The sequence below is a fragment of the Myotis daubentonii genome, chromosome 9 (genome assembly GCF_963259705.1).
Source record: "Myotis daubentonii chromosome 9, mMyoDau2.1, whole genome shotgun sequence".
In the NCBI taxonomy this organism is placed as follows: Eukaryota; Metazoa; Chordata; class Mammalia; order Chiroptera; family Vespertilionidae; genus Myotis; species Myotis daubentonii.
In genome coordinates, this window is record NC_081848.1 from 50730600 (window position 1) to 50757240 (window position 26641).

At 48.7% G+C, this 26641-nt stretch overlaps 1 protein-coding gene across 2 annotated transcripts in view; it reads right to left on the bottom strand.

Annotated features, from left to right (window-relative positions):
* DKK3 (dickkopf WNT signaling pathway inhibitor 3) overlaps positions 1–16617 on the bottom strand; it is a 38551-nt gene extending 21934 nt beyond the window's left edge. The window contains exons 1-4 of one of the 2 annotated variants that reach the window (XM_059708940.1): positions 16460–16617; positions 15672–15913; positions 10935–11072; positions 9544–9627 (exon numbers count right to left, since the gene is read on the bottom strand). In XM_059708940.1, the coding sequence (XP_059564923.1) occupies positions 9544–9627; positions 10935–11072; positions 15672–15881 (432 nt within the window). In that variant the 5' untranslated portion in view covers positions 15882–15913; positions 16460–16617. The remainder of the gene's footprint in view (positions 1–9543; positions 9628–10934; positions 11073–15671; positions 15914–16459) is intronic. The other variant, XM_059708941.1, reaches the window with a different exon arrangement.
* Positions 16618–26641: the final 10024 nt, after the last annotated feature.

Here is a 26641-nt window from a genome sequence, read left to right on the forward strand (position 1 = left end):
TTAGATGACTCAATCCCTATCCATCATTTTACCTACTTTGGGATGGGACCAAAGTAGGCATTCCTGCCTGATTTAGGAGGCCAGCTTAGCTCATCGGATCTGGGGCATGACTGCAAATTCTGTGAGAGCATTAAACATGTCCCACTGCATCCCAAACCCCATCCTGATCTAGTCCCCTTCCCCTGACCCTGACTTTGACCCCAGAGGAGGAGCGCGAATGACCAAGGCCTCCACTGGCACTGGCCTCTGGCCCTCCTCCCAAGAAGCCCTCCCTACCTCTGGTGGGAATTTAGAAACCACCACCACCACCACCACCACCACCACCACCACCACCACCACCACCACAAACTGTTTCCCTTCAGCCCCCACCTGAGCCCTCAGGGGTCTGCAGAGCCTCACAGGCATGTGGGAGGCCTTTGGATTCCTCTAGGAGACCATGGGGGGCAGGGGTTATAAGGGAGGGGTGGAGTGGGACATAGAATCTTAATGGTCAAAAAAAACCATATCTTTGGATCCCAGAGATGAATCTCCCAGGTACAGCCTGAGCCTGTGTACACTAACCCCGGGCCAGTTTTCAGCGCGTTGGCTAGAGGCTGGGTGTAGGCGAGAACCTCTGATTAGTGGTGTCAGTTATACCTCAAAGACAACCTGAGACTGTGACTGCCACCTGCAGAGGCAGCCCCTGGGACCGGTGCTGAGAAAGCACTGCTTTGACCAAAGGCAGCAGAGCCCGGGGATTTTCATACAGCCTTTCATACAGCTCCAATGTGGGTCCTCAAGTCCCCTCATGCCTACAGTCATGGAAACCAGAGGTTTAAAAGATGTCCCGCTTCATGCTCCACTGGTGGGAACGTCCAATGGTGCTGTCACTGTGAGACAGTCTGGCAGTTCCTCAAAAATTCCATTTCTGGGTATATACCCAAAAGAATTGCAATCAGGGACTCAGAGAGATATTTATACATCCGTGTTCATAGCAGTGTCATTCACAATAGCCATGATGTGGAAATAAACCAAGTGTCCATTGACGGATGAATGGAATCAAAATGTAGTATAGATATGTATGCGTATGTGTATGTGTGTGTTTGTGTGTATACACACACACAATGGACTATCGTTCAGTTTTAAAAATGAAGGAGATTCTGACACATGCTACACCATGGTTGAGCCCTTGTGCTAAAAGACAAACACTGTAAGAGTCCATTCACATTAGGTACCTAGAGTAATCATAGTCATTGAGACAGAAAGGAGAAGGAGTTGTCAGGGGCGAGCAGTGGGGAAGGGAAGCAGTAGAGAGTTATGCTTTCATGAGTTCAGTATTTCAGTTCTGCAAGATGAAAAGATACAGCAATGGGAGTGTACGTACTTACTACTGAACTATATACTGAAAAGCGGTTGGGATGGTAAACTTTACATTACAAATATTTTATCACAACTTTTAAAAATGTTCCTTTAAGAGCATGGTCGCCACGCAGGTTACGCGAGGGAAACCTGGTCAGATCCAGGCACGGCGCCTGGCACGGAGCAAGGGCCCAGGAATGGCAGTGATTCTCTTCATCATCATCTGTTACTATTATTGCCACTATTACTGAGCCCTTAATCACGTCGCTGACGGTTGGTTTGAACGGTTAACTGGGAATGACCCTGGAAAGGAGAACGAGGCAGCTTTGGAGAGGGGGCGGTTAACTTGGTCACTTTCTGAGTCACAGTGACCACATGAGGGAACACTGTGGTCCTTGCCATTATTTTACAAAACAAGATGGTCTCGCAAGCTCGGTGAGTTTTTCAGAATGACGCCAAAGGTCAAGGAAGGGCGGGGCCACGTGTCTCACAGCCAGATGCCAAGGCCGCATGCGCCTGCTGTCCGGGCTGGTCTGGAAGGATCCCCGGGTTCTGAGAGCAGCGGACAGCCACAGACCCGCACTGGGTGCTCCTCAGCCCCGGCTCCTCAGGCACCGCAGACACGGCTTGTTCTGCAGCCGTCAGCCTAATGAGACTTCAAGTTCAATCACTGTCACTCCTCTGGCGGCCTACTGGCACCACACAAAGGCAGAATGCTCTGTTTCTAACTAAAAGGTTCCCGGTTCCAAGCCTCGAAGCCAGGCCTTTTGAAGGGCACAAAGGACTCAGCAGGATTAAGCAAAACTCTGTCCCCACCAATATATCTGCCATCCAAACCACGTCTTCCTGGCTCTCTCCCCTGGGGGCTGCTGTGCAGAGCCTCCGTGCGCTATGCATATGGTACAGGGCGTGTTAAAGCACTCCAGATGCGTGGGATGTGTTCCTAACTCAGCATGTGCTTCTAACTCCTTGGCTGGGCTCTCAAAGCCCTTCCTGAGCTAATCCCTGCCTCTCCCAGGCTCACCTGCTGCCCCAGGCATGCTCCCACCCCTGGGATCCTAAACTGCAGTGTTCCTCAAACATGTTCTTATTTCCACGTGCTTCCTTGACTTTGAACAAAAAAGTCTTCTGCAAGGAATACTCTTCCTCTTCACCATCGAGAACTCCTAGCTAGACATCATTCAAGATACAGCTTAATTGCCACCTCTTCCAGGAAGCCTGCCAAAACAGGGTCTGTGGGTTTACTTGCAAGGGGACACGTGAGCCGTCCACAGTTTCATGGATGCCAGCAGAAGACATGAACTCCTGGGTCGAGGACACAGGACTTGACAGCACAGAAGCAGCAGGAGCTTTGTGTCTTCAACAGTTCCCCTGCCCCCAACTCCACCGTGGGGCCCAGGTGGATGCTGTGCCGGCAGTGGGGGTGCATCACAGCTGAGGAATGTCAAGCTTAGAGAACCCAGGCTGTTTACAGTGGACCCCAGGCAAAGGAGGACAGCTCTCTCTGCCTTCCTTCCCAGGCTGCTTGATGTATGATGGTCTGGAACACAAGGGCAGTGAATGCCTCTGCTTATGAAATGAGCAGAAGCAGCAGAGACCTGAAGGATCACCTTCCAACAAGTCTTCCCTGGCCACTGGGTCATGCACCCGCCATGCCCTGTATCGCCTCTGCCTAAGGAATCACATTGGAATGGTCTGGTTTTGGCTGCACCACTAGCCTGGGGGCTCTCTGTCAGGGACTGTCTCTTACATTTATCTGCCATTCATGCAGTAAGTGCTCAATGGATGTGCAAATCAATGCATGTGTTGAGTAACTAATCCTGGGAATTTTGACAGCCATAGTTTGGGGTAATCGAATGATAACAATGACACTGACTGACTGCTTGCTCTTGCACCCTAGGCGCTGGGTGGTGCTTTTCACCTGGATTATTTTACTTTATCCTCATGACAACACTATGTGGAAGGTCCTTTTTTTTTTTTTTTTTTTTTTAACCCCACTGTACATATGAGGAAACGAAGGTCTTAGAGCAGTTAAGGAACTTCATCAGTCACATGGCTCATGAATATTGAGCTGCACCTTGATCTTACCTGCCTGTAAACTTAGCCACCCTAGCGAGTGCTTTTTTGACCAGGAGGCATCTAAGAATGTGTGTGGGGTGTTTGTGAAGGTCAGGGGAGAAGGAAGGAGGAAGTCTGTCTTTTGTGTTTACAGGGGTGGAGGCAGGAGCCTGCATGTCACCGTCACCTACTCCTGGTGTGACTCACAGCCCATCAGCCACCTCACATGGACACAGGAACTTCACACCTTCCTAATCTGCCCCACACAGATTAGGGGACAGATGGCGTTCGGTCTTGGGAACCGCCTGGAATGCCAAGCTGCACTTTCAACATGAGAAAGGGAGGAAGGGGTGAGATGAATCTGTGGAGAATTCTATCTTTGCTACAACTTACGATTCTCCAACAGCTATTCCCCTGGACCTTACTAATAATCACAGAAATAGAAATAAAAAGAAGATATAAAGAATCACCCACTGTAACACCCACTGTAGGGGAGGGTAGGTGAAATAGTCTCAGAAATTGTTGCTAAGCCTAAAATTACTGGTATTACTCAATGGTTGAGTGTTGACCTATGAACCAGGAGATCATAGTTCGATTCATGGTCAGGGCACATGCCCAGGTTTTGGGTTAGATCCCCAGGGTGGGATGTGCAGGACGCAGCTGATCGATAATTCTCTCTCATCATTGATGTTTCTATCTCTCCCTCCCTCTCCCTTCCTCTCTAAATTAAGTAAAAATATATTTTTTTAAAAAGTGAAATTACTGTAACCTTTCTAGAGGAAAATTTGGCAGCATCTCTCAAAATTTTAGATATACAGCCTTCGACTCAGCAATTTAATTTCCAGGATCAGCACAAAAGAAATACTTACAAATTGTTCAAAAAGGACAGATAGGTAGATAGAGGTTTATAGCAAAACTGTAAATAATTCACAAGCTCTTTTTAAAACATCAAAAAAGTGTAGACAACTATCAAGGAAAAAAAACCTCAGCAAATTTCAATTCCTCCAGATATACTGCTATGAATGATTTAGTATATATTTTACCAAACTTTTTATGCAAACTTTTTTCTAAAAATGAAATATTTTTATATACTATATATATAAGATATATTTTACTTACTTAATATAGTATAGATACTGCTTAGCAATTGCTCTTTTTTCACTTAACATTTTTCAAGACATCCTGTTATGCCAACTTATATGAGACTTATTGATTAACTTCATAATATTTTGATTTGGATGTGGAATTATGTATATTTAATGAGTTCCTTCTTTTAAAAAATATATATATATTATTGATTTCAGAGAGGGAGGGAGAGGGAGAGAGAGATAGAAACATCAATGATGAGAGAGAACCATTGATGGGCTGCCTCCTGCATACCCCCTACTGAGGATTGAGCCCACATCCTGGGAATTGAACCCTTACCTGGTTCATGGGTCGATGGTCAACCACTGAGCCATGCTGGCAGGGGATAAGTTCCTTCTTGAAGGAGATTTAGGTTGAGGAGAGTCCACTTTAATAGAGCCAGGTTATAGCTCAAAAGAAATGCCCACATCTACTTATTGTTTGGAGATTGTTTGTTCATCTCTCAGAATGATCCAGAGCTCTTCAATTTCCCTATAATTTTTTCCTACTGGATTAGGCATGAGGTCCCTTATACTTGGCCAGATATCACAAAGTCAAATATAAATCTATAAACACAGATGTGCCCAAATGTCTGGTGATAGGACTGTGGAAATGGACATTCAACATAAGACTACACCATCACTCTCATCACTCTTAGAACCACTAGTCTGTTGTTCTCTGTAGAAACCAGCATGAACCCTGCCAACCAGAGGCCCATCCTGGCATTTGCCAGCACCTATTCTCTTGTCATTCATATGGTCCATTCTTCCTTCTGTTTGTGTCCCTAGCACCCAAACAAGGACAGCAGGCAAGTCAACCCTGTGGCTAGGAACACGGAGCTCCAGGTGAAGTGCAATACTCCGAGGGGGAGGCAGGGCTCTGGAGAGCCTAGCCCAAGGCTTCGAACTTCAGTGGAGGGAGCCCGTGGAGTCCTTAACCATACCCTCAGCTGCTATGCCCATTCATTCTTTTGGCAGTAGGTTGCTGGGAACCAGGGGAGAAACCAATTAGAACCCAGTTTTAAATACTTTTCAATACTAATGAGCCCTCCACAAAGAGCTTTTATAAACCTTGCCTAACTACATTCTCACTCAATTCTGGGAACCGGGAATTATTAGCCCCCTTTCATAAATGAAGAAGCAGACTCATAATGGACAGAGCTTGTAAGGGTCAGGCAGGGTTTTGACTGAGTTTCTCTAATAGGCCCAGGCCCTCCCCGATAGCATTTCTGTTAAACCCCCAGTGACTTGTCATCATGGCGCCCTCTGCCACTCTAGTAAGTTGATAACAACTCCAGCTTCAGAAATCAGGGCATAGAAGCAAACAAAGCCAGCACCCCACCTGGCTGGGGGCGGCTGGGAGTGTGGAAGAACCTGAGGTCTCACGGAGAAGGCTGTCATTCAACACCCTTGCTCCTCCCACACTCCTGTTGGGTCTCCCTGGACTTTGAGGGGACAGGATACTGTTCATGGGAAACCAACAAACAAGTCCTGAGACCTTCAGCCACAGTTTACCTCCCACCCCTCCCAAGCTTCAGCACAAATGACAGACCGCATCCTTGCAGCAGAGACGACGTTTGGTTCACACTTGCAGAGAGTTCCATTGTCACTGTCCACTGTGCACTGGGTGGAGTCAAAAAGGCCCTGTAACCTCCATCATGCTGTGGGACAAGGACGTCTCGGGGATCACTCAAATTGCTCCGATCTACATGATTTTGGTAGTGAAATTTGTCTCCCTGGAACCTTGAAAGTCTTGACCAAGATCTTGGGAGTTGGTTGTAATAGAATGGAACCCATAGGTTCAAATGAGGTATGTTCAGCTGGAAAAACAAGTGGACCTACGGTTCTATGTCATATTCTAACGCAAACACAGAAAAGGCAACAAATGTGAGCGAGGTGCTAAGGTCGGTAGCTGTGAGCTGTATTTTAATGAGAGGACGTGTCCCTTCACAATGGTGCCTTGGCTAATTGGACCGGATTCTTCACCTCTGGGGACACGGTGCTATAAATAAAAGCTTCCCATTGATGCATAATGGCTTGTCCGCGCTCCAGCTCTCCTCCTAACCTCACCCTGCACGAAAGCAGCACCACATCAGTCAGCCGCCCACTGGCCCATGAAGGGAGACAGGCGAGGGCCCCGCACAAAAGCCCCACAGAAAGATGTCGGGCCACATCGCATCGCCAGTGCACTCAGGCGAAATAACAAGCCGCATGTCCTCTTCCCCTCTCGCGTTTGAATGTAAAAACAGGCCAATACCGTGCACATACTGTGCTAAGTTTTCTAGACAGGCATATAGTATGACTGTCTGTAGCTTTCCACGGGCCTCCTCGGGTTACCATACATATTCATACACACACCAGCATTTGAAGAAAGGAAAATGGGGGTGGGGGGGTGGGGGGTTGGTGGTGGTGCTTGGTGATTATTTTTAATTGAATTCACCTGGGAATTTTAAATGCTGGAAATTTAGCCCCTGTTTGCAGTAACTGAAGATTGGGACAGCGTATGATTTTCATCCTTTTGAAAGGCAAATCTCCCTTTTCCATTTAAGAGGAAGTTTCTTCAGGGTGGAATGCATTTCAGAGCCAACTGTAGAAATCATTAAGTTATGAAGCTATGGGGTGGGACAGTGGTGACAATATCGACCTTTCGCACTCCTTTGAAGGAGTCTCGTGTTTACAGCTTCTCCCCCTTGAGACAGGATCTTCGTGTCTCTGCAAAGTTGATGCTGAGCCCCCGCTCAGTTGTGTTAGGACCACGGGGACCCAGGAACCAGAGAGCAGCTGAATGGAAGAATGCTGTGGGCATCTGATACTAGTTCTTGCTTCTCTGACTTTCGGCAAGCCACTCTGGCAATGAATGAGGCTCGGTGGTACAGATGTCCCTGTGTCTGAACATGACATTCCTGTCATAGGCGGCTTGAAAGTCTATTCTCTGAAGACCCGTTGGGTTCTCCAGAAACTGGACAGTCAAGCATCAGCTGCCCAGGACTCCCTTCTAGCCGATCAAATTGGAATTTATTCTCATAGAGAAACTCAGTGAGTTAGTACGCCAAGGGCCTGAGCCCAAATCTAGAAAAACTTGGTGAGTCTCTACCTTCTGGGTTTTGGGGATCTATCTCTCCCTGCCAACCTCCTGCACCCTCAGGACCACAGGGTTCCAATCACGCAGTGCACAAGGGTGCTGCACAAACGTCCAGCGTCACACAGTGGACATGGGAGATGGCAACGAAGGCGTGGAGATTCTGGGCCCCCAGCTGAGCCTGAAGTAAGGACACATGGACGCACAAAGCCATGCACACTCGGGAAAGCGGCTCACCATGATCAGAGCCTTGGTTCCCCCATCACAGGGCTCAAAACCTGGGTAGTCGTCTCCCTTGGGGGGCGCAGGGGAGAGCATGGGAGGGATCTGAATGTTGCAGGTCACGGGGCACCTGGGCCTCCAGCAGGTGCCCATGTGCTCATAGCCAGGGCGGCTGCCCTCTGGGGAGCTCCCTGGAGCAAACCTCCATCATTGTGCAATCATTTGCCCTTTTTTATTTTTTAACTTGAGGACAATGCTTTTTCTTTTTCTAATTCACAGCCCGTGAGTTCTGTTTCCCCTGCCCCTTCCATTCCATAGCTTCTGCACAGGCCCTCCTTCCCTCATGGGGCCCCACACAGAGACGTAAATCTGGAATTATCCTAAAGCTTTTCCCTCCACACCCTACAGCTGTTTGTTTTTTTGTTTGGCTTCCCTCTCTCTCTTCCCACCTTTGAGAACTGGACTCTCTTCCCTCCTGACCTTAGTGTATCCTGTCTTCTTGTTTCGAAGACTTCTGTACTCTCTGAGTCGGGAGAGCTGGTGAAAATCATTGCCTCGCTTGAAGCTGGGGAAACCGAGGTGACCCAGCTTGTAAGTGACAAAGTCATGCTTCTGGGCTTCACCACCTGAGTTCCTTTCATTTCACCACACAGCTTGCCCCGACCCCAACCCCCAGGTCCCTTGAATGGTGGGTCACTGGCACCAACTGGACCCCCCTCCCCCACCCCTCAGCCTGCAGTACGTTTTCTGAGCTCTGTGCCAAAATCAAAGAAGCACCCATCGACACCAACCATGCCAACTCCACCTCCCTAACTATTATGAACACACCAGTTCTCTCCTGGAGATAAGGCCAAAAGAGGCAGGGAAAATTCTTGATCCCCCTGGAAGGCCAGGAATGCATCACGCACCTCAAAAGGGAAAGATCTCATAATCCGGAAGTTTGCATAAGGCACCTGGGTACAGAGAGGCTGGTCCTTGCGGTCTCCACAAAGGGGGCACACTTCACTGTGGCCCATGCCTCAAGGCAGTGCCTTGTCCGTGCCTCATCAGGCATCTGCATCTTAAGCCAGCCACTTCTCTGAGAAGATAACCGCAGGTGAGTCACTGTTGGCCTGGGAGTCTGGAGACCAGTGACTCTGATTGGGTCTTCCTTTTGTGAAATGATGCCCCTTCCAACTGCAGGACCCTATAATTCTATTGAAAATGCCTTTGGACTAAACAACAGGCACCTCAGTAGCAGGCATATCACGAGGGGCCAGAGCATGAAGCCTGGAGTGGGAGGACACCCTTTTCCCTTTAGGCCACTGGGTTCCACCTAAGGTTTTCTTGCTCTCAAACTGCCTGATCAGGGCTGACATTATACAAGGCATGGGCCAGGCCATAAGCGCTCAGATGCCCAGGTCTTACAAACAGGGTCTCTAATCAATGCACCCAATAAGCCAGCTCCTTATTCCCTCCCCTTTTCAAGGCTGAGATGGAGCCATCAAATGACAACTGAATTTAATTTCTCTGTTATTTCTGATGCAAAGTGCAGGAATGTAGAGCCTGTAACCAGAATGCATAGGTCTGGTCAGGAATTAGATGATCTTGGCCAAAATGAGGCAGGAAAAGTGCCTGAAAGTGCCTGCCTCCTGCCCATGGTCTGGAGCCTGGGTCACCTGTGGTAGGAACACCAAGATGAGTGTGCCTTAGGGTGTGAGCGCAGGGGAGGTGACAACTCACGTGGTTCCTTCTGCCGCCTTCCTCTCCCACAGACGTGATCACTGTCTCTGAGAAGATGGTTTGTACAGTCTGGTTGTTGGTGATCTACAATAAACAGACGCAGTGAGTGTGAAATAGAAGGAACTCTGGGCAAATTCCACAACTTTCTTTCTTCTGTTTTCTGAAGCAGGGGCATCCAGCCAAGTGGACAGACTGCCCTTCCCCCTTCCCTTCCCCTCAGATGAGCGGCCTGTCCTCTGAGTAGTGACCATTGGTGTCACAGAGTCTGCCTCACACGGCTGCTATGTGGAGTGATGAGGTGGTCTGTGTAAAGCACTCAACACAGAGCCTGTCCCCCAGCAAATATTCAGTGTTCACCATTTTTATTGTTCTTGGGGCTCATCACTTAAAACTCAAAGTAGACTTTCTTTTCAACAGCTACAGGTCTGGGTGTCTAATGGAACATCTTTCATGAGAAGCAAGCAGGTTTTAGCTACAGCTGCCCCGCTCCTGATTCAGGTGAACTGTTTTATTTTATCAAGAAGTACGTAAGCCCAGCCGGCGTGGCTCAGTGCCTGAGCATCAACTTATGAACCAGGAGGTCACGGTTCAATTCCTGATCAGGGCACATGCCGGGTTGCGGGCTTGATCCCCAGTGTGGGTTGTGTCAGAGGCAGCCAATCAATGATTCTTTCTCATCATTGATGTTTCTCTCTCTTTCCCATTCATTTCTTCTCTGAAATATATATATATTAGTACTTAAATTTAGCTCAATGAAGAACACACTCAGGTCAAAGAAAGGTGCCCCAGGATTAATGAAGGCATCCTTCAGATCAATGGGGTGGCTCTCAGATCAAGACAGGGGGCAGTGAATCAATAAAGCCCACACTCAGATCAATGCAGGCAGCACTCAGATCAACTGAGTTAGAGTCTCTGGGGAGGCGTCTTATGCATCACTAGTTCGTAAAGCTCCCAGGTGACTGCATGTGCAGCCACGTGTGAGAAAGAGATCAAAGCTCCAGAGAGCTCTAAAAACTACCCAATTCAGTGATATAAAACCTCTGAGGATCGGGCTGGGGTTGGGAAGTTTGACAGGCTCCCAGGTAATCCTGATGCACTACCAGAGGATTTAACACTAGTAGTATATACCTTGCCCTACAGAGGATTATAGTAAATTAGGGAAAAAGATGACATATGTGTGAAACTATTAAGTAGAAGAAAGTCCATGTTTGAGTACCAAAACATGAATAAAAGACAAGGAGTGTTAAGAAAATTAGGTACTAAATACTTAATGATAAGTAAAAATTATTTGTAGTTTTGGCTTATGTGTCAAATATGTAAAGAAAACCTTAGTGCTCGGATGGGACTGGGCGCTATAGAAAGGAGAAGGCGCTGGCCAGGACCGGCCGTACCTTGTGAATTTCTCGGTGCACATGGATGGTGGTATTGCCAACCTTGGTTTCCGTGTTGGTCTCATTGTGGTAGCTGGGAGGTAAGTTTGCCAGGTTCACTTCTGACGACGTTTTAGCAGCAGCTTCTTCTGCCTCCATCTATTAAACCAATGGATTAAATGAGCACATTTTTTCCCCTCTTGATACAAGTCAGAGTCGATTAGGGAAAAAGAACCATGGAGATGTAGAGTACAGCATAGAAGACAGTCAATAACATGTACATGCTGATATTCCTATTTCATTAATGTGGTCAGGGAGGGTTCAGGACATTTAAATAATTTGAAGGAATTCTGATAGTCAATAATATTGTAGTAACTATGTATGGTGCCAGGTAGGCACTGGAAATATCAAGGGGTCACTCTGTAAAGTGTATGATTATCTAACCACTATGCTGTACACCTGAAACTAACACAAAATAGAATTGACTGTAAACTGTACTTGAAAGAAACTTTTTTTTTGAAAGAAACTTTTTTAAAGAAAAATGAACCACTTCTCTTTTCCTCTTTTCAATTACAAATAATGGTGAGCACCCCACTAGGACAGTGATGGCGAACCTTTTGAGCTCGGCGTGTCAGCATTTTGAAAAACCCTAACTTAACTCTGGTGCCATGTCACATATAGAAATTTTTTGATATTTGTGACCCTAGTAAAACAAAGACTTACATTTTTGATATTTATTTTATATATTTAAATGCCATTTAACAAAGAAAAATCAACCGAAAAAATGAGTTCATGTGTCACCTCTGACACGCGTGTCATAGGTTCGCCATCACTGACGTAGGAGAAGACCCTTCAGTCCGCAGGCTGTCGCTCTATCCACTGAGCCAAACCGGCTAGGGCAGCTTTCTCTTTTTCTGTAAAATGAGGGATGATCCTATCTTGCTGAGCAGATGTAAGAATTAGGATCACAAAATCCAAGTGCCTGGTCGAGTATTTGCCATCCAGCAAAGGGGTAATAGATAGCTACTTTCACAATACTGCCCTTTAGGAAAGCAGTTTCAGAAGCTTTCCAGGGAATGTTTGGGTAGAAGTGGAGAGAGCAGGTATCTCTCATGTGTTTGAAGAGTTTGCTAACAAATGGAGAAAAATGGAATGAAGATAGAAAACGGGTCCTGGCTGGTGTTAAGTGGTTAGAGTGTCAGCCTGTGCACTGAAGGGTCTTGAGTTTGATTCTCGGTCAAGGGCAGGCACCTGGGTTGCAGGTTGATACACAGTCTCCATCAGGGCCTGTGCAGGGGGCAACCAATGGATGTGTCTCACATCGATGTTTCTCTCTCTCTCTCCCCCTTCCTCCCTTACACTCTCTCTAAAAAATCAATGGGAAAAATATCCTCGGGTGAGGATTAACAATAACAACAACAAAGGATAGGAGACAGAATGGGCAAAAAAGGATTTCATTTGTTTTGTAAGAGAGAGAGAGGCTGGCATGTTTAGTGACAGAAAAGATAGAGCTTGCAAAGTGTAGGAGACTTCAGATGCTACAGAGGCAATTCCCCACAAGGAGACGGAATGTTTTCATATTTTAAAAATTCTCATGGGAATCCGAATCCTCCAGCTTGGTTTTCAAATAATTGACAAGTTACCAAGTCTAGAGTTTGCTTTGGGCCGAGCAGATAGTCTTTTCATAAAACTGCTCTCTCAACCAGTGGTTATTTCAACAGAATGAGCTAACAGTTCTTTAATGGCACCACAAACTAAAAGTACAGTTTACAATGGAAATTTCAACCACAACTATTGCTGCCACTAGCAAGGAAAACTTAGGCCTGAAGCAATAGGACTTGTTCATAGAGGAGGAATGTGAATGTTATTTAAAATGGCATTTATGGTTGGTTGAATCTGTGTGTCTGTTAAAAGGGTACAGAAGGAAAAACTGGAGAGAAAGAAATCCAGGTTTGGTACTGGGTCCTTCCTAGGAACATTCTAAAATATGCCAGTTGCAGACAAGGCAATGAGAGTGTGGGGGTAGGGAGTAGAGTAGTTTTATCCTCAAAATACATGTATCAGTAATATATAGAATAATAAGACAGAAAAATAGGAACGGCCTGGATTAAAGCATTTGAAGATTTGATTCCCCCAATAATGATATGATGAGTAGAGTTAGTTTCATCTTCCCCCCTTGGAGAAATCAACAGCTTGAGTCAGCTGGAGTATTTTAAATGGCAGGAAGTTCTCAGCAGATTCACGATGCAACTACGTAAACAGTTAATACATCTGGCCCAGTCCTTTGGTTCTTACCCTGGACAACAAGTAAACAGCAACTGTCCTGTGTTTATGAGATTTAAGGGGCCCTCGGGCAATCTCTTTAAAAATGAATTAACGCCAATAGCCACAATCTATTGAGAATCTATTATATATTGGCCATGGTGGTTCTTTATTTTTATTCACACTAGTACTATTAATATGATTATAACAAAAGCCATTATTTATTGGTAATAAACAATCTCCCTTAATCCTTACAACAGCCTCACCAGGACTGACACATTATACCTTTTAAAAACATATGTTTTTTATTGATTTCAGGGAGGAAGGGAGAGTGGGAGAGAGAGATAGAAATATCAATGATGAGAGAGAATTATTGATTGGCTGCCTCCTGCACACCCCCTACTGGGGATTGAGCCCACAACCTGGGCATATATGCCCTGACTGGGAATCTAACCAGACCTCCTGGTTCATAGGTCAATACTCAATCACTGAGCCACACTGGCCAGGCCAATTATACTTAAACCCATTTTATATGGTCAGATAACTTCCTTTACTGCATCCTCTCATTTAAGTCTCTCCTTTATCCTAAGGGGGACATTTCCTCCATTCAGAGCCTGGATGCCGTCACCAGGAAGTGGCAGAGCTGGAGTCGAATGAAGGAAGGTTGGTCCCCGTGGCCTGTTCTCCTGACACCAGGTGTTCAACCTCTCTCTCAGTCTGTCCCCACTGCTAGTGAGGACACTCTTTAGGGAACAACCACTGAGTGGGTAGCAGTGGCAGCCAATGTCTCCCCGGTGGCAAACTTCAGTTAGCCCATCTGCACAAGTCAGACAGAGCCACGGCAGGAGGGAGGAAGGCTGGTGTGCAGGCAGAGCCAACGTGGACAATTCCCATAGAGTGGATCCTGCCATTAAGGTCCCGCTGAGCCCCGAACTGCTCTGATCAGTGAAGAGCCTGCAGAGGCCCTGCTGCTCCCCACTCTCCCTCACCAGGAGCTACCACCGGAGGACCACGCTACACGGACAGGTTCACACTGAATAAAGACACTGGTGACCTAGTCAGCTTCACTGAGGATCCATGTGCAGGAGGGAAAGTTCTAGAATCCAGAGAAGGAAACCAGAAGCATCATGAGCTCGATTTAATTTGAAGGTGCAGCATTGGGAGACAGTGGGGCCTAGGTGACTCCCCTCCCTCTTTTAGTTGTTCGATGTCATGATTCTTGTGCTTTCACAGGAAACAGATGGTCCGTGGGCTTAGGAACCTGGGCCATGCAGTGAATGTTCAGGTACTGATTGCCCGTGCAACTGCCCCCCAATCCAGTGTCCCCCTCCCTGAAAACTCCAGCTTGACTGTTATGGAAGGAAGGGGATATATCCCCTAACTACACAGGGTGGGTGGAGAAAGCAACTTCTCCTGATGGATCAGAGCCAGCTCCGGAGGCTTTGCCCAAATGGATGTGAAGACACCTGACCCATCAGCCCGGACATCTGGTCTGTTGCTAACTCCTTCTCTCCAAAGACAGGCTGCAGCCAGAGCTGGGCCCGACAACAGCGACTGTGCCCACCCACCCCAGGAACCAGGGGTCGCTCCCCACAGCTGTGCTGGGAGAGTTGGGCCAGCTGCAGTCCTGGCCTGGCAGCCCTGGCAGTATGGTGTCCCCACCGCAGAGGATGCCAACCATAGTGTTTGGACCTGGGAGGTGATGGAAGAAAGAGCCCAGGCAGTTTTGCCTAGGTACCTAATATCTGATACTCACAACTGCTACATATTATATGCCAGGCGCCCACACAGATCCTGGCATTTAATTACCACAGGAAACTGAGGCACAGAATATTAAGGGATTTGTCCAATGTCACCCTGCTAGTGAGAGGCAGAAGAGGACCTGGAGCCCAGGGCTGACTCCAAAACACGCTTGGGGTGGAGGGGGGTTACTTTTCCCATTCCCTCTCCTCCTCCTCCCACCACCCTCTGGTAAGTCTCACTGCTGGGCTCAGGGTTCCAATGTCCCTTCTCTGACCCCATGGCACTGGGGGAAGCCCAGACAGACGACTAGCAAAGCTCAGGCTCTTGGTATCCACATGGCATCCTCGCTGTGTCTCGGGGAAGATGACACAAGCTCAAAGCCCAATGGACAGCTGGAACCTGAGACGCCCCGAGCTTCCTCGGCCTCTCAGCAAAACCGCGAGGTTGGAATACCAGGGGCCTGGCAAGCCCCCGTGACAACAGGGGGAGGGGCAGCCTGCCGACAGGTGGGTGGGTCCAGCCGGAGGCTCCCGGCACAGGCTCAGATCCCGGTCTTCTGGCCGAAAGGCAGACGAGGTGGGAGTTGGGATCACCCCGAGCTGCCTCCAGGTTACTCCGAATCTGCCGCCGGCCCTTCCCGGCGCCTGGGCGGAACCGAGGACCCTGGCTAGCGCTCCGTGCCTGCTTCCTCCCGCCGCCCAGTCTCCCCAGCGCCGGGTCCTGCGCTTCCCAGAGCCCTCCGGGCGCACCCACCTCCTCCACCGCGCTGCGTAGTTTGTGCTGCGTGTCCTCCATCAGTTCCTCCACCTCGCGGAACATCTCGTTGAGGGTGGCCTCCTCCTGCGGGTAGCTTAGAGCCGGGCCAGGCTCGACCGGAGCCGAAGTCGGAGTCGGAGCCGGCACGGGGGCTGTGGGGATCGCCGCCAGCAGCAGGCACAGCAGGGTGCCCCAGGGCCGCCCCATCTCCACGCTGCGCCCAGCGCCGCTGCCTCCGCCTGTGTCCAGGAACCGCTGTCAGAGTGCGCCCACCCCGTCGCCAGCCTCACCGCCCCGCCCTCCGCCCCGGCACCGAGTCCCCGCCCGCCCCCGGCGCCCCTCATCCCCCCCTCCTCCCCTCCCCTGGAACGAAACGAGTCCCCCCGGGATGCAGCTCCCTCGGAACCAGACGCAACCCCGAATCCAGCCCAGCGCCCCAGCGCGCGGATGCCCGCCGTATTCCTACCTCCGTTCTCACGCACAGGCTGCGCTCTGCCCCCGCCCCTAGAGATGGCCCCCTCCCCAAGCACCAGAACCCGGGTCCCCTAGGCTAGAGGCCCCCAGCTCACCCCACCTCCTGGGCTCAGCGGGCTCGAGCCCTGCCCTCTCCTTGACCAGGTCAGAGCGCAGCTCTAGTGCGGCCACCGCAACCCTACCCCAGTCCCACTGAGGTGGTCAGCGCGCAACTCCCCTCTGGGTCGAACCCGAGCCCAGCGCCCGGCCCCTCTCCCAGCCAGGCGAGCCAAGCGAAGCCATCCCCATCCTCGCCGCTGCCCCGCACCCACCCGACTGGACAGAGCTGTGCTCCGGACGGGACCTGCCAGGCCTCGCCGGAGGCCGCCGCGGGGCTGCGGGAGCTGGAGCGGCGCGGTGGGCGGGCCGGGTGCTGGAGCGCCGCGGGGATGCCGCAGCGCTGGTACCGAGGGAGCCCCAAGCGCCCCGCCCGCCAGGCCCCGCCCCCGGGGAGGGGCCGCGCCCAGCCCTTCGCCATTGGCCAGCTCGGCGCCGGCGACCCCTCGCCCCAGGCCGGCCTCCTCTGCCTCCGCGGTCCACGCTGTCGGAGGCATCGCCTTCCCTGAATCCCAGGGGCCCCACGGCATCCCACTCCATTGTCATCTCTGGCCTGGATTCTGGCCACAGCGTACCGAAGGGGCACGGGCAAGAGGTTGTTCCTGCGTCCCACCTGGCCCCCTCCCAGCCATCCTCCACTCAGCATGCAGCCCTGCAGGGTGAGATCCCAGCCCCGCAGTGTGGTGTTCAGAGCCCATCAAAGGCTGACCTTTATCAGGCTGCCATGGTTGATTCCGTACTCCAGCCAAGACAATCCACTTGTAGCTCCCGGAATAGGTCAGGAGAGTGCCAGCAGGCCTGGTGAGGAGGGCAGAGTGGTTAATGCCAGTCAGCCGCAGCCAGGCTGCCCGTGAATCCCAGCTCTGCTCTTTGAGACCTCCTCTAGCTGGCCAAGTTACCAGGTCTGTCTGCGCTCCAGTGCGCGCCAATGTAAGATGGAGGTTGTAGTTGTAAGTGTATCTCATGGTTAACAAGCATGCTGCGTGTGGGAATCGTGCGGCCCCTGTGGGTTGCGTGTTGGCTGTCATAATGGGAACAGAACTGACTTATTCACAGCAGTCTTCCCAGGACCTAGAACAGGTGGCAATCGCTATTTTTTTTTTTTAAGTTATATGAGTGCCTAGATCAGGGATTACTCACACATTTTTTAAAATATATTTTTATTGATTTCAGAGAGGACGGGAGAGGAAGAGAGAGATAGAAACATCAATGATGAGAGGGAATCATTGATTGGCTGCCTCCTGTACTCCCCCTACTGGGGACCAAGCCTGCAACCCAGGCATGGGCCCTTGACTAGAATCGAACCTGGGACCCTTGAGTCCACAGGCCAACACTCTATACACTGAGCCAAACAGGCTAGGGCCTCACACTTTTTTTTATAATAAACAAGTGTTTTATGTGTCAAACCTCCTCCTATTTCTTCCTATTACTCTTTCCATCTGGACATTGCCCCAGCACCAAGTGCTTCTCCACTGCAGCCCTGCCTTGTCATGATCTACCTGGTCACTGGCCCATTTCCCCTGCTCCCTCTTCCCCCCACCCCCAGGAGCCAGGAGCTTGCTCCCTTTTCCATTACCAGAGCCATTATACACACTTGGTCCCTGAGAAATGGATGGGCTTTATAACAACAGCTATTGATATATCAATACAGCAACACCACTACTGGGCACTCACTATGTGCCAGGAACAGGCATATCTCATGTAATTCTTAACCTCTGAGGTTGGTAGTACTATTTCTATTCCCATTTTGCAAATAAGGGCACTTTCCTAAGGCCGCATAGTGATTGAACTGGGATCTGAACCTAGGAATCTGGCTCCAGGGCCTTCACCTTTCACTGTCAAACTCCTCTGCTATAAACCTGGCTGGGGAGGTCTTGTGTGTAAAGATGCTGACTGAAGCAGGAAAATGGATAGCCTGGGATTTCTACAGACAACAGAATACAGCAGTTAAAGTAATGAACAATATTTCTAGGCAACAACATGGATAAATCTCAAAGAAACATAATGCGGAGTGGAAAAAGGCAATTTGCAAAGTGGTATGTACAGGATGCTATTTGTGTGTATTTTGAAAACACAAAACAACAGTACATATTGTTTATGGATGGTACAAATATAGTAAAAAACAAAATCCAGAAATGTGCAGGCTGCCTCTGAGGTGGAAAGCAGGGGAAAAGATGGGGACCATCTTCAGTTGCACTTATAACTTTTTATTTCTCTTCAAGAGAGAGTGTGTGGAGGAGTTCTGTAGCAAAAGTGTCCAAATAGTCACATCTGTTTAATCATCACAGTTGAGTAGTTACATGTGGGTTTATGGGTGTGTCTGTTGTATTGTTTCCGGTGTATTTAAAATAGTCTGTGAAAACACTGAAACAAAACAAAACACAATGCAAAAGACAAGCTCCCCACCCCCCACTCACAAAACAAAACAAGAAACCTCTTATGGCCAAGCAGACTTTTCTTAGGTCTGTTCTTGACAGAAAGGCTCACCTCCCAAAGGCCCAGCAGTGGCCTCCATCGCCACGAGGTGAGAGGCAGGAGTGGGAGGGCCCACACAAGGCTCAGGTGGAGGGCATTTCCCTTCATGAAAGGCCCTCTGTCTGCTTGAATGGTTGGGAGCTTTCCTCCTGGGTGGATGGAAGCTGGAGCCGGTTAATGGCTCCGGGCAGCAGATAAGGCTTATCTGTTTGTTCCCTTCCCAGGGGAGGGAACAGTACACAAACAAGGCAACCTCAGAAATCCAGAACTTCTGGGCACTCAGTCGGGATAGGTGACTAGTATGCACTGATTTTTTTTTTTTTTTTTTAACATTTTAACCATTCAGAATAATTAGACCAGGGGAAGTTTGCTTACACATTTCTCTCTTTTTCTTTCCCTTCCATCTTAAATAGACTGAACTAAACATAACTTGGGAAAATGTGAAGAGTAGGCTGAGAGATAACACACCTGCACAGCTATTTGATATCTGTGTTCCCTGCCAGAGTGCAAGCCATGTGAGATTGCACGGGATGCGGGATGCTTGTCCCTGCAACCATCTGCAGTCCAGCCGGGGCTTGCAAAGAGTTAGCGTTTGATGAGGAGATGCTGAATGAATGAGGAGACTGCCAGAGGCGGGGATCCTGGCCCACAAGGAATCTATAGTCTATGAAAAAACAGAGAAGTAAGCAGGCAATGCCAGGACAGTAAGATGGAGGAAAAGACAGAGAGAAACTGGCGATAAAGGAAAACAACAACAAATGGGTGAGGAAGTACAAATTGCCAGGTATACAAATAGTCGCAGGGATGTAAGTATAGCACAGGGAATATAGTCAATATATCAGTAACAACTATGTGTGGTATCAGATGGGGACTAGACCCACCCGGGCGATCACCTGGTGAGGTATGTAAATGTCTAACCACTATGTTGTACAGCTGAAACTAATATAATATCATATGTCAATTGTAGTTGAAAATAAATTAAAAATAAATACATACATAAAATAAAAAGAAAGTAACAAAAGCTAACTCTTTCCAGAGCATCCATGGGGGTTGTCCATCCCTGGGGCCATGAGCCCTGGGGGGAGTGGGGCATTGTGTGGTGTCCACATGGATGACCTACCGCTCAGTCTGTTTACATGGACTAGATTGGAGATTGGCTTCTTTCTTGACTCATCAGATTCTTTCTTGGATTTTGAGACTGGAGCCACCATTCAGTTGCTTGAGAACAGAAGTCAATATGGAGAAAGTCAGAGAGAGAGAAGGAATGAGGGGGATGGGACATTCAGAGAAGTGAGATTCCGGGAGCCTGAGAGGGGGAGGGATGGGGCAGTGACGGGGAGAGAGCAGCTGCCTCTCTCACTCCATGGTGTCATTCCGGTTCTTGGTTGTAATCTTTTGTGAAGCTGAGACCCAGCTGCACCGTCTGCCCTTAGACTCTGGGAGATGCTTTTGGATTCTTCCCTTTCTGTCGGAGCTGGGTTTAGTAACTTTCTCTTACTGGCAACGGAACTGTCTGGGGTGGGGCCGCCTGTATTTTAACAAGGCAATCCTTTTCATGGAAGGTTTGCCTTAGAGAAGATGACTGCCGCGCTCTGAGTCCCATGGATTAGAAACAGAGGGCCACAGATCCTATGGACAGGGAAATGCCAGCCAAGGCCCTCCTCCCGGCTGCTAGAGGGCCCCTGACCCCCCAGTGCCAGCCCCCGATTTCACTGAGCCTTCCCAGGTCCTGCCTGGAACGGGTGATTGTTCTGATGAAACTGGTGCCAAGATTTTTCTGAATGGAAACTCCATCTGGCTTTGGAAAGAGTGTTCACGTGGATTCAGGGTTTCCATGAGTAACAGCCACTGAATATCCAAAACACACACGGACTTTGCCAAGTTTCCGTGGGTGGGTGAACAAAAGCAACCCAGAGGACCGTATTCCTGACCATCACCCTGGGAACACGGCTCAGGAGGGATGAGCCCTGAGCCTGGCTGTCTTGCTTTTTTTTTTTAATCCAGCAGGTGGATTCCTGCTCTGCACTGCATATGCCTGCATGTGTGTCTGCAGTGGAGGAGGATGACTAAGGAGCAAGAGAATTTTGGTGGATCCAGTGCCAAAAGAGGGAAAGCACAAAATTGACATTTTAGGCAACTGTGGAGGAAGAAGGTGTAGAAATGTGTTTCTACCCAGTTCTCTCCATGGCTGGGGAGACAGCATGCCGGGTCTGTCACAGAATCTCCCATGAAGCTCAGTAAGCACTGCTGACGCCTGGGTGTCCTTTGAAGAGGCTGACTCAGTCAGTGTGAGGTGGGGCCCCGCAGGCTACACTTTGGAGTGGTCCTTGCTGCGGATTCTGTTCTCATCAGGTCTCAACTAAACGCTCTCCTCCCACCCCAACAGGCTCCCCGCCCATCTGGGGACCCGTGTGGTCAGGCCGCAGAGCTTCTTTCCCAGGATGTGGTTGGAAGCAGCTGGAGGAGTGGAAAGAAGGCTGAATGGAGCCCCACAGTCCTGGGTTTAGGTTCTGGCTCTGATCCTGACAGCCAGGGCCTGAATAGCCCAGGGTTCTCTAGCTGACGGACATGTTAGTGCCCGAGCCGCAGGGCCCCGAGCCCACACCTGCTATCACTAGGAAGATAACCTGGGGAGTCCCGCAGGGATGTGTTTGTGAATCTGAGGTTTCCAGTCACCTTCACTACCATGATCTCCAAGGCAGTGGTGCCGATCTGATGAGAATGAACGAAGATGCAATAAGTAGTGTTTCCAACTGCCTGACAGGGTGTGTCCAGTGACGCAGGTGGCTGCTGTTGGCTTCTGCTATGTTAAGATCCGATGTTCAGCAATAGGAAGGAATGAGTTACTTACACAAATGACAAAGCAGATGCATCTCTAGTGCATTATTCTCAGTGAAAGAAGCCAGACTCAAAAGACTGTATACTGATTCCATATATATATGATGTTCTAGATTCTACAAAATGCCGGCTCTTCCACAAAATACCGACTTCTGCGCATGGGCCACGAAGTTTCAATCACACTGTACACGCGCGCCGGCACGTGGTATTTTGTGGAAGAGCCACACTCAAGGGGCCAAAGAGCCGCATATGGCTCGTGAGCCGCGGTTTGCCGACCACGGTCCTAGAAAAAGCAAAACGCTAGCGACTGCAAACAGACCATTGGTTGCCAGAGGCTGGGGTTGAGGAGGGGTTGACTGTAAAGGGGTACAGGAACATTTGGGGGATTCTATGCCTTGGCTGTGGTGATAGACAGAGGGTATTGATATACATTCATTAAAACTCACAGAACTATGTACTGAATTTAATGTATGTAAGGAAATTACAACCAGATTCAAAGACAATGGGGTAAAAAAAAAAAAAAAAGAGGTAATGCAGCTTGCCCAAGGTCAGAGCCAGGGATTCCAGCAGGTGTCTTGAACTCCTGGACCCAGACTTTGAATTTGTTCTGCAATCTGGCCGCTCACAAGCTCAGGCAGCTCCACGGGGGAGGGAAGTGGGTCTCTGTCTGTGGCCAGGGACTTCAGCCAAAGAAGGCAGCGGTGGGGACACCGTGGTGTGGGGGAAAACTGTTTTCTAGTCCTGCTTTTGTTACCTTCCAGATTTCTTGGATAAGCTCGTTTATCTCTCTAAACCATTGTTCTCCCATTTTTTAAATAATTTCTTTTTCATTAAAAGAGAGCGCTAAAAGCCAACCTTACGAAAGAAGTCCTCCTTCGGAGGAACCGCAGTGTCATTGTCAAGGGCAGGGGCCCTAGAGCGGCCCCCGCCCTGAGCGACTCTCTGGCCAGGTGACTGGGAAAGTCTCTCCACTTCTTGGAGCCCCACTTTGCTCATCTCTAAAGGAGGACAGGAACGGCATCTACCCATGGCAAGTCTGACCAAAAAAAAAAAAAAAAAGGTTCATTAAGGCCCTCAGCAAAGAGCCTGGCCTGCAGTGAGCATCAGTGAGTGCCAGCTATTAAGATACTATCATCCTCAGCACCATTACCAGGCCTGGGCAACAAGGTTCATGAAAAGGGAGCAGGAAACAGAGCTCCCTTTGTGTATGCTCAGCGGTAGCGCCAGGGAAGGAAGGCAGAGTGAGGGAGAGCCCACAGTAATTTCGCTTAGACCACGAAGGGTTATGGGGCGTCTTGAGGCAGGCAGCGCTTTTCTGTTTACGCAGGCAGACCTTTTATCTGTCTTGGCGCACAGTGTCGCCAGGATGGCCAGGTCAGAAGAAGTTCACATCATAAACACGCTCCCATCCAAGCCCAGGTCCTTGCGGAGGCTCTCACATCTTAGGCTCCTTTTCTTTTCCCGCTCAGGGTCTGCACATTCCTTCCTGCAATGTGAAGTCCATCCAGCCCTCTGGTCAAATGTTTGCAAGATTCAAAGGAGGGGCGTGTCCAACATCCTCGTAACAAGACTTCCTACTTAGGACCAATTTGGACAGACACTGCTAACATTGTGTCTTATTTATATTCCTCTGGCTCTTCCTTCTTGACCTGAAGCAGACACGTGGAGTGGGTCTATTTGCTTAGTATTCTCTGCAAGACAATCACCCCTTGCTAGCTTGCTATGCTGCTTTGAAAATTCACCCTGCTGGCCCTGGGCTGCTCACTGTCAGGCAGCACAACCAGCTCCCATCACCTTTCCAGCTGGTGGCTCACACATGAGCCAGCATTGGAGTCACCTGGGGGCAGGGGGCGTTGGGGGTTAAACACAGGCTCCTAGATTTTGCATCTCTAACGATTTCCTAGGGGAAACACACACACACAATTTCCTAGGTGATGCCAATGCTATCCGTTCAAAACCAAATAAAATTGAAGTGTTTTCCAAATTTTACATTCTACTTTCTGCCAGCAGCTATCACCAAACATTCTCGATTGGGTTTAAATTATAGAATCAAGAGAGGAGAGACTGGCCCAGCCAGCATGGCTCAGGGGTTGAGCGTCCACCTATGAACCAGGAGATTAAAGTTCAATTCCCGGTCAGGGCACACACTCGGGTTGCAGGCTAGTGGGGGGTGTGCAGGATGCAGCCAATCAATGATTCTCTCTCATCATTGATATTTCTATCTCTCTCTCCTCCCTTTCTGTCTGAAATCAATAAAAACATTTTTTTTTTTTTAAAGAGAGGAGAGACTGGTGAAAGATCTGCGCAAGAAAATGGAGAATTGAAGAGGGACCCAGGAGCCAGGTGGACAAAGAAAGGTGTTTATAGAATACAACTGATATTCACACCACAGAGCTGGGGGAAAAAAAAAAAAAAAAAGCAGGCTGACTGTGACATCCAAGGTGAGGCGAGGTCAGAAACAGGGAGATGATAAAAAGTGAGCAGATTAGAAACAGGTTTGGATGTGGCACCTGACGCAGGTTAGGGCAAGCAGGGCAGACCCAAATCTAAACAGGACAAATGGGTGCTGGAAAGCAGCCTGCTTTAATGAGCTGATGGCTGGATACATCCTAAAGTGGGAAGCTGATGGTTCCAGGGGGAGAGGGAGGGAGAGAGAGAGAGGGAATTTCTAGAGCTAGGATTTAAAACTAAATGTAATCAAAGTCATAAGGACCCCTTGGCTTCAGAGGGGAAAAAGCATAGTTTTTATTTTTGTAGGGAAAAAAAGAGAAAGCATTTAGTTTTGCCAATCTTCACTGTACATTAAACTGAAACACAGAAACAGTGACCTTTTTTTCCATATGGAACTAATTTTTCTTGTGCATGTGGAACCCACAATCAAGAGGAGATTTTACTCCAAATTCAGGTGAGCCCTGGCCAGTGTGGCTCAGTTGGTTGGAGAGCCTTCCTGTGCCCTGAGACGTCACTGAGGTTCCATCCCCGGTGGAGGTGGAGGTGTGTAAGGTTTCTCTCATGCGTTGATGTTTCTCCCTCTCCCCCCCCCCCCGCCCCCCCCCCCCCGCCTTTCCCTTCTCTCTTAAAAAAAAAAAAAATCAGCAAAAACATATCCTCCAGTGAGGATTTTTAAAAATTCAGGTCATGTGTAGTGGCCATAGTTATTAATTTGGGCCAGTATTTCTCAATTCTGGATAGCACATTAAAATTTTCTGGGAGGCTTTTAAACTACCGATCTCTGGTCCTCACATAAGGAATTCTGCTGCGATCGAGTCTTGGGCCTCGAGTTGTAGTTACTTTCACTTTTCTTTTTCTTTGTGGAAAAAGTTTCCCAACAATTGTCCCTGGCCACATTTTTACAAACAAGCTTAACCTTGCAATACCTTTAAACAGGTACTTCCAGTCCATGACTGGTATCCTCATAGAAAGGCCAGATAGCACTTAACCCTCATTGAGACTAAGAATAAGATTTAGGTATTAGAGTGAGAGCCCGGCCGGCGTGGCTCAGTGGCCGAGTCTCAGCCTATGAACCAGGAGGTCATGGGTCGATTCCAGTCAGGGCACAGGCCCAGGTTGTGGGCTTGATCCCCAGTAGGGGCCATGCAGGAGGCAGCTAAGCAATGATCTCTCTCTCTTTCTGTTTCCCTTTCTCTCTGAAATTGATTTTATATACATATAAATAAATAAAAGAATGAGATAAGTCACAACAATTTGTTGAAGAAAGATGTGCTTTAGGGTTGGATGTTTTCCCCACTGTTTATCCAGTGGTTCTCAACCTTCTGGCCCTTTAAATCCAGTTCCTCATGTTGTGACCCAACCATAAAATTATTTCCGTTGCTACTTCATAACTGTAATGTTGCTACTGTTATGAATCATAATGTAAATATCTGATATGCAGGATGGTCTTAGGCGACCTCTGTGAAAGGGTCGTTCGACCGCCAAAGGGGTCGCGACCCTCAGGTTGAGAACCGCTGGTTTATACTAAGTGAGTAAGAAACCATTATAATTATGATGGTGGAACAGTCTCTCCTCATACATGTTGTTTTTCGCTTTTGGCAGAGGCGCAAAATGAATGTTGACTTATTCTTATCTCTGAACTGGTTTAAAAAGTAGGGGTGGGGAGGGCAACTAGACTCCAAGCAGTTGGGGGTTGGGAGGCTTTGGAGTACATTGCTGTGGTTCAGGAGTAACTTTGGAAACTGGGAGACTGGCTCAGCCTCGCGGGTGAGGGCAGGGGCTTCCACTTAGAAGAGCAGGCCTGGGAGAGGGGGAGAGGGGGAGAGGGGGAGAGGGGGAGGTGTTACAGAGGCAGGAAACCAGGAGTCTGACATCCACTCTTTTCCTGGGCACCAGGCTCAAACCTCAGTCCCTGGCTGGCACGGCCCCTCAGCTCCACCCCACTCCCACCGTGTCTAGTCCAGGCCTGTGCTCATTATCTGCACATGAACTTTTCTTTTTTTTTTTTTTATTTTTATTTGTGCACATGAACTTTTCAAAGGGCCTCCCAGCCTCCACTCACACCGTCCTTGGGTCCATTCTTTAATCCAACACCCTTTAATGCAGGTGTGACTTTAAATTTTCTAGTAGTAAAATTTAAATAAAAAGAAACAGCCCCGGCCAGTGTTGCCAGATGGATAGAGTGCCGGCCTTTGAACTGAAGGGTCTCAGATTTGATTCTGGTCAAGAGTACAAACCTAAGTTGCAGATTCCCGGTCCCTTTGGGGCGCATGTGGCTCTCTCACATCGATGTTTCTCTCTCTCCTCTCCCCCCTTCACTCCCTCTCTTCCACTTTCTCTAATATCAATGGGAAAAATATCTTCCAGTGAGGATTAACAAAAGTAAAAAAAAAATAATAAATATTAAATAAAAAAAGGTACCAAAAGATTTAATAATATAGTTTATTTAACCTAATACAGCCAAAATACTATTGTTGCAATATGTAACCAATACAGGGGGGAGCAAAGGTAGGCTTGCAGTTGTTTGTATGGAAAATAATACAATAACCAATAAATAATAACGCAAGAATAAACTGTTTCTTGTACTCACAACTGTAGGCCTACTTTGGCCCACCCCTGTATAGAACTCACCA